Source organism: Anabrus simplex, chromosome 9, assembly GCF_040414725.1.
Source record: "Anabrus simplex isolate iqAnaSimp1 chromosome 9, ASM4041472v1, whole genome shotgun sequence".
NCBI classification, from domain to species: Eukaryota; Metazoa; Arthropoda; class Insecta; order Orthoptera; family Tettigoniidae; genus Anabrus; species Anabrus simplex.
Window position 1 is genome coordinate 38,833,944 of NC_090273.1, and position 8,624 is coordinate 38,842,567.

The 8,624-nt window shown below is 39.5% G+C and overlaps 1 protein-coding gene across 2 annotated transcripts in view; it reads left to right on the forward strand.

The window, feature by feature from the left end:
• Positions 1–8,411, forward strand: part of LOC136881148 (uncharacterized) — a 69,182-nt gene extending 60,771 nt beyond the window's left edge. For both annotated transcript variants that reach the window (XM_067153814.2, XM_068229285.1), the window contains exons 4-5: positions 2,636–2,884; positions 7,427–8,411. In XM_067153814.2, coding sequence (XP_067009915.1) covers positions 2,636–2,884; positions 7,427–7,593 — 416 coding nt within the window. In that variant the 3' untranslated portion in view covers positions 7,594–8,411. The remainder of the gene's footprint in view (positions 1–2,635; positions 2,885–7,426) is intronic.
• The last annotated feature ends 213 nt before the right edge of the window (positions 8,412–8,624 follow it).

The following is an 8,624-nucleotide window of genomic DNA, read 5'->3' on the forward strand; positions in this document are numbered from 1 at the left end:
GGTCTACTATGGGCCACGTTAAGCATCATTCATTTACGGTTCTTCCTCTTTCAATCGGCCCAGTACTTCTTCATCCTTTCGGAGTGGGCTTCTTTACATTCTCGTGACCAGTTGTTGCCGGTCCGTTTTTTGCTACTTTGATCTTGGAATCCCTTAATTTTGTTGATGATTTTTCTGTATTCCTGTCTGTTGTATGCTGCCTGCTGTGATATATTATTTTCCTCCATATCCTCCTTGACCCCTTTAAGCCAGCTAGTTTGTGTCTTCCTGTTCTCCATGTATTCCAGAATTCGCTTGGCTGTTCTCTCTGGTGGCATTCTTTTAATGTGTCCGTAGAAGCAGAGTCTTCTCTTCTTGAAGGATGTTGTGATTTTTTCGGTCCATTTGTATAGTTCCTCATTTGGTCGCAGTATAAATTCTTGACCCACTTTCCTGGGCCCTAGTATCTTCCTCAAGATCTTCCTTTCTGTCTTTTCAATGTTTTCTAGTAAGCCCTTCCTGTTCAGTGGAATACATTCGATCGCATATAGACTTTCTGGTTTTATGACAGTGTTGTAATGTCTGATTTTTATTTATTTATTTATTTATTTATTTATTTATTTATTTATTTATTTATTTATTTATTTATTTATTTATTTATTTATTTATTTATTTATTTATTTATTTATTTATTTATTTATTTATTTATTTATTTATTTATTTATTTATTTATTTATTTATTTATTTATTTATTTGGGAAACCAAAAAGCGAGAATCCGAATTACAGAGTTCCGCAATGAAAAATATATTTACAAAGGAGTAGCACAAGGCAACCTTAAAGAAATAAGTGAATGAACAGTGAGGAAAAATCATCTAATGATAAAAATAGCGGAATAAAATTTAAAATCTAATAACTGTAGAGACACAACAATTAACAACAAAACATAAAGGCAAAAGAAAAGTACGTGGAAAATTAAAGATTGAAAGTAAAACGAATAGAAGAACTCGTAGCTAGGCACAGTGAGGTAAATACAGATATGACACATAAGCAGCGGTAAAGTACAGTAAAAAATAAATGTTACATTATGTACAATAGAGAAAACAGCAATGAGAAGAGAAAAAAGGAATATGAGGAAAATGAGCTAGGTTAAAGGAGGCATACGAAGAAAAAACGTCCAAGTTCCTGTCAGAAGATAAGGAGGGTTGGAATACGGATAAATAAAGTTCTTTGAACAAGAGAGAGGCAGGAATACGGAATACGAAGGGGTGAATTTATCCTGGTTTTGCGAGTTGGAACATGTAGGGAAAAGAAGGATGTAGGTTGATTTTTCATTTTCACACACTTCGTGGCCCATCTCTCTCCTTTATCGATACCTTCATTATTCGAAATTTAGGAACCCTTCGATTTATCCCTTTGATTACTGTCAATAAAGGAAGGTTGTCCTGTTGCACTTCCTCTGAAAACAATGATTACCAGCCCCACCTTCACTAGCAAATCAAATTTAAATTCCACAACACGTATCATGTCACTATTGGATCTAAACAACTCACGCAAAGTCTATTTTTAATACAGGGTGGTCGGAAACAACGTGAACCAGGTAAATGAGAGTTGGTCATATTGATAAGCAATTTGACAAAAATTACGTCGACACACCGCACCGTTTTCATTTTATAAGTTGCTGAAGTTCGCCAATCAGATCACTTCCCATTTGACTTCAAATGGGCTTTGCGAGGCTTGAGAGCGCCATTAGAAGAAATTAACTTCTCCAGGGGAGGGACTTGAACAAGTGTCTGCCTCCTGATAGGCTCGGCCCATAGTAAGCTCGCTACGGTGGCATTGGCTGAAACGCACGGTGTGTTAGGGCTTGATGCTCATTTCTCGCATGGCTCTCAAGCCCGACTAAGCAACGTGCAGGTTTAGCAACACCGCCTCGTACAGCCTATTTGAATTCGCCCGCGAAGCGATCTGATTGGCTAACTTTAGCAACTGATAAAATGACAATGGCGCGAGATATCGAAGCAAATTTTTGAAATTACGTATAAGTATGAACAACGCTCTAACTGTCATATAATTTTTCACGCTGTTTCTGAACATTCTGTATATGCTCTATAACGGATGTTGTAAAAGACTACACCCTCCCCCCCCCCCCGGGCACCTGCTCTTCGGACATCCATCTTAAACAGTCAGTCTGCGTAATTTTCGTTTACTCATGACCATTTTGGACGTCTATAAACGTATTTCGCTAACACATTCTGCATTTTCCTAACATCCACTGATAGAATCCAGATCTGAGTACTAAGTGCTGAGTGGCTCAGACGGTTGAGGCCCTGGCCTTCTGACCCCAACTTCACAATTTCGATCCTGGCTCAGTCCGGTGGTATTTCAGGCTGCACAAATACATCAGGTAGATTTACTTGCACATAAAACACTCCTGCGGGACCAAATTCCAACATCTCAGCGTCTCCGACAACCTTAAAAGTAGTTAATGAGACGTAAAGCCAATAACATTATTATTATTATTATTATTATTATTATTATTATTATTATTATTATTATTATTATTATTATTATTATTATTATTATTATTATTATTATTATTATTATTATTATTATTATTATTATCCAGATCTGAACTCGATATAATTGTGTTCGCAGATAATTGTGTATTCTACGATAGAGTTGATGATGGCTACTACCACTCTCTCAGACTTCACATCATGAAGAAGACGTGGTCCCAGGCTAAGTCAACTTGTGAAAGAGAAGGCGGTCACCTTGCTTCTCCTCGTTCTGGTCAGGAATTGGAGTTGTACATGGACTACTTGAGCCGCCTCAGACAAGCAGAAAAGTGGTTTTGGATTGGAGTTCGTCGAAATTCCGTCCGTGATCCCTGGATGACAGTGCAAGGTAAGAACTTGCGTGTAATTGGTGGAGGGTATACTTAGAAACAGAAGTTACACGATTCTGTGCAACAGTACCTCTACACGTTGTCCGGCTCCATGGCTAAATAGCTAACGTGCTGGCATTTGGTCGCAGGGGTCCCGGGTTCGATTCCCGGCAGGGTCGGGAATTTTAACCTTCATTGGTTAATTTTGCTGGCACGAGTACTGGGTGTATGTGTCGTCTTCAACATCATTTCATCCTCATCACGACGCGCAGGTCGTCTACGGGAGTCAAATCTAAAGTTCTGCACTTGGCAAGCCGAACTTGTCCTCGGACACTCCCGGCACTAAAAGCCAATACGCCATTTCATTTTTGCTGCAAGTTGCCACTTTGAATTGTTAGAAATGAACTTGAGGATCAAGCTGAAAAGTGAGCGGAACTTTTATCACCTAGACCTATGAACGTTCCTGCTACGGATACTTGTTCTCAGCTACGTCGAAAAATCAAGGCGTCCTGGGAATCGGAGTGGCAAGCTATTCAAACTGCCAACAATCTGATGGCAATTAAGAAGACAAATACCGTATGGCGATCCTCTTTGCGACACTTCCCGGAGAGAGAGGCCGTTGTTTTGTGTGGGCTGAGGTTAGGTCATGGATGATCTTCACACTCTTACTTCCTAAAGAGGGAAGACCCCCGGTGTGGTGCCGACTTCACCGTGGCGCATATCATCACAAAGTTCGCCGGTCTCTCTGGCCTAAGACAGAACCACAGCCTGCAGGAGACACTCGAACTCATATTAGCCGATGAAGAGAATAATGCTGAGCTCGTCATTCACTTTATGTGAGAAAGTGGATTAATCAAAGGCGTATAAACTTCAAATTTTCAGTGTTCCTTTCAGCTTGATAAAATATGTTTTGTTTTTAATTAATTTTCAAATTCCCATCTTTAATCAAGAGGTTAAATTTTTTCATTTTTCTTTCCACTTAAGTTGTTCGGAAAGGATGGCTCCCGAGTTGCACTTCCTCCTTAAAGTACGGATTCGACATATCACTCCCTCCCAACCCCCAACAGTAGGGGTCCTACCCCAGGGTACTTTGCACCGTATGTGCACCAAGTTTGGTTGAAATTGTAGGCTTGCTTATACTCACCGTCATTTTTAATCGTTTACCTTCGCCGATATCGTTATGTAAAGATCGGTGTGCAACCCGCTAAGCACAGAATGTATTGCGGGCTAGAGAAAGCCTTCATCTCCAAATATTGGAGTGTTCATTTAATGATTTTATGATTACTCAAAGTAGACTGAACTTAGTGACCCATAAATGCTTGGTGATTCACCAATAGGTAATTCCGGAGATAACAAAACAATAACGAATCAAATTTGTCCAGTAGAATGGCTGGACGGACCGGACGTTTTCAATATATAGATGTTTTGTTTTATTTTATAGTTTATTTTCAAAATCCTCCGTTTAGATAATAGATAGTTTATTTTAACTAGCAAAGTTAGGGACAGGTGTTTCTGTCTAACATTTAATTTTTCTTTCCCCTTAATTTGTTTGGAAATGTTCGTTACCTAGTTGTACTTCCTCTTATAACAAAAATCATCACTACGACTACACTCCTCCCCTGCCCGGTTAAATACACAATATGTCTGCCTGATAATCAGCGTAAAATAATAGCAGTCATGGAAATTCCTTTCGAGGGCTCGCACGTGAGTTACCTCATTGGCCGACTGAAGTTAGGTATACACGGAAGAGAAAGAGGCGTCAATGAGTATAGACGGCTTCGGAACCAGGCATGTTTACTATACTAGACGGTAAAGGTCACGCGCAGTATTGGTGACTTCAACTAGCTCACAGCGGCGGGCTGGCACTATACATGACCCATTGTAACTGTGCGTTTCTGTTAATGATTTGTTTGTTTCTCTTTAACCACTTGCTTAATATTTTTCAAGTTTTTCAATATATTTCTCAGGTTTTATAGCTATGCATTTACCTAATGTAATGTCTTATAATTTATTAATTTTTCAGAGTATTACAGCTGTGCTTAATACGAAATATTTCAGTATTTTTCTCAGTACTAAATAATCTTTCGGCTCGCAAGTAAAGTGTTTACGAATCAGTTTCGTATTTTCTATCCAACCAGTGATTCTGAGAACGATCTGATGTGTAGTTTTGTTTCTAAATATATTCAATAAAAATTAAAGAAACATGACCAATCACACGGGCATGCATCTTAGAGTTGTTTTAGAGGTTTATTGGTGTTAAGTAGTGTTGTAAACACCTGATATTTTTTCCTTTAACAATGTAAAAGCTCCTGGACATTTCTTAGTAGAGTTTCCATCGAAGACACTAAAGTCATTTTCCATTTTAATACCTAATAAAATTAATGCACTCGTCCGCAGGCTTCATTAAGTACCCCCTTGATATAGTTTCTAGCCAATTCGGAGGTAAAGGTAAAGGAGAAATGTCTGTTTGGGTTTTGTACATGCTGGCTTTGCGTACAAAGCACACACGAGCACTCTCAACAGCGAATGAGTCATCCCGATTACAGGCATCAATCCAATTTGATTTAATTCTACAGTTCCTCGGAAAGCAATGAAATGCAATGTCAAAGTCCTTCTGGTGTCTAGCGTAGTTAGAACAACTGATGTCAGCACAGAACAGCACTGAAACGTTAAACTCTGTCTCAAAGGTAAACACCATCAGTACACTAACAACTTTTTTTTGCTAGGGGCTTTACGTCGCACCGACACAGATAGGTCTTATGGCGACGATGGGATAGGAAAGGCCTAGGAGTTGGAAGGAAGCGGCCGTGGCCTTAATTAAGGTACAGCCCCAGCATTTGACTGGTGTGAAAATGGGAAACCACGGAAAACCATCTTCAGGGCTGCCGATAGTGGGATTCGAACCTACTATCTCCCGGATGCAAGCTCACAGCCGCGCGCCTCTACGCGCACGGCCAACTCGCCCGGTACGTTAACAACTAACAACGGTCGGCTTTGTGTAACGAACTTTGTCACCGCGTGACGTCAGGAGTGTGGCGTGCTACTGCGCATCCAGTTGATGACCCCTACCGTCTAGTATAGTAACCGCGGTACCAGGTGCTTTATCCAGCGCGAATGTTTCGGTTTCGTATTGCTACGAACCGAGGAAGTGGGGTCTGAACGCAGAAATAGGGGCGTTTCACCTGTTACCACACTAGAAGATAACGTTAAATTATTTCTTTCCTCACCCGGCGGTTAGAGTCACGCAGCTGTGAGCTTGCATGCGGGAGATAGTGGGTTCGAATCCGCCTGTCGGCAACCCTGAAGATGGTTTTCTGTGGTTTCCCATTTTCACACCAGGAAATGCTGGAGCTGTACCTTAATTAAGGCCGCGGCTGCTTCCTTCCCACTCCTAGGCCTTCCCTCTCCCATCGTTGCCATAAGACCTATCTGTGTCGGTGCGACGTAAAGCACATAGCAAAAAAAATTCCTCTTTCAGGAACCCTGTTAGTCTAACGAGCTGTCAATTTTCCATTTTTCTTGAAAGCGCCTTAGGTCGCACAGGATACCTCTGTCTCAAATCGAGTCCACGCTGGACGAAGTCAGTCTCGGCCAAGGTGATGTCATGTGAAAACAGATTCGTCGTATTAAAGTTCGCCTGCTGCATTATAGGAAACGAAAGTTGAACCAAAGTATTAACAACTAGTTGACCATCTGTAATTCAAATTTACTTAATAGAGCAACAAAACTTTACAATATATTTAAAATCTTCACAAAGTTTACAAAGATTACAAACAAAGTTAATAATGAACATAGTATTTAACCAAGATACTGTTCTGTGTATATTTTTACTTCTCTTACGAAAAATAGAATGAAGTTAAAGAAATAATACCAAACTGGCAATCAGAGCAAGAGTGTGTGCTGGGCTATGAGCCCGGCCCATATACATAGCATATACACAGAGATCAAAAACACTTACCATTCACACGCTCATTCGCTGCCAAATCATGAACCTTTCACTCAACATAGACTCAAAACTCACTCTCCAATGCTCGCAGCCCAGCAGCCTTGGGTTCGAAAAGAACCTTCAGCTTGACAAGTAACTTGTCTGGGAATTGAAGGGGAATTAAAAAGAAAGAAATACTGGGCGCATCCAGCCACCAAGACAACATTTAAGAAGGAAGGGGAAGGAACAGGCGGGAGAACTACCAATACGGAAACAGAAAAATTGTAACCAATAATATTACACAATACATTCTCAAATAATTGCACACTTCAAGCGAATATTAAATCATGCTAAGAGTGACTCTCCAGGTCAAAATCGGAATTTGGTCCAGATTTTTGTAAGCTATTGGTGTATACCTACCAACATCTCTTTCAAAAAGCTTTAAAAATAAATATTATGGGGATTTTATTGAAAACACACACGGGAAAGAGAGTCTCCCAAGAGTCTTCTCTAGACAGATATTCAACAAACTTTGAATTGATCCTTGCTTTGTTTGTCAATAAATATGTTTCTTGTGTTTGTTTTCTTGATGTAAAGCCCGACCGAAGGCTTACAGATTCATTGTTTCATGTTCCAGGTGACGTGCTCACTGACGAGAAACTCCTGGATGGCTCGTGGTCGCTCCCTGGCAATCCGCTTGCTGAAACCGGCTGCTGGAGAATCCTCGATGGATATGTCAGATACACTAATTGTACAACTGACAACTTTAGAAGTGCTTTCCTGTGTGAGAGAGAAATATGTTAACTGTGAAGAATTCAAACACCAGAAAGAGACACCTATATCTTCACAACTTGAGATTTTTAGGCTTTTTTGTGGTGGTGGTGGGACTAACACATTCCACATTCCTCTAAACTTCCACTGCGAGAATCCAGATCTGAATTCTAAGTGTAGAATTTAATGACCATTTCGATACTGGCACATTAAAATTTATTTTGATGTTCAATCGTGTTCGCAAATGATTGTGTATTCTACGATTTATTTCATTATGGATACTACTAGTCTCTCAGACTTCACATGATGAAGACGACCTGATTCCAGGCTAAGTCAACTTGCGAAAGAGAAGAAAGACACACTTACACTTATTTTGGGCGACCAAGTCATTAGAATCATCGACCAAATTTAGTGGCGGAAAATTTGCATTTAGTCCTTACGTGGTACTGTTTCTACAGGGTAGGTTACAATGTTCTTGTTTGGCAAAGAAAAATTAACATAAAATGATTCCTTACGTTTATGCATGAAATAGGGGAACTATCTGGAGTATCAACAGTAAATTTGTAATGAAATATTGAACCAAAATATGACATTCTCTTGAAAGAGAGAGTACCTGAAAATAAATTCTAGTTTCTTCTACACGAAGATGTACCCTATTTCTTGACATCCGCCGCTCTTGCTTTGACACAGTTCCTTGCTTCTACCTATCTTTGCGAAGTAGTCATCTCTAAAAATAAACTAATAAATAGAAATATAGAACGTAGTTTACTGATGAATATTTTAATTCCTACCTTTATTTGTGTCCAACCAAGAACACAGTATATAACTAAATAAATACATATTTGGCAAAATATATACCTGCCATTCATAAAATTATTTGTTTTATTTCTGTAAACTTTCCCCAACTGCAGATTGCCGCTGAGGACAATGCATACAATATAACAAGGTAAGTGTTAGAATTAATTCTACAGTAAGTTGTTTATTGAATAATGCTCGGTTAGTACATTTGACCTCTGCGATATAAATAAAACGTTCAGAGATATGGTCCTTCAGGGTTTGGATTT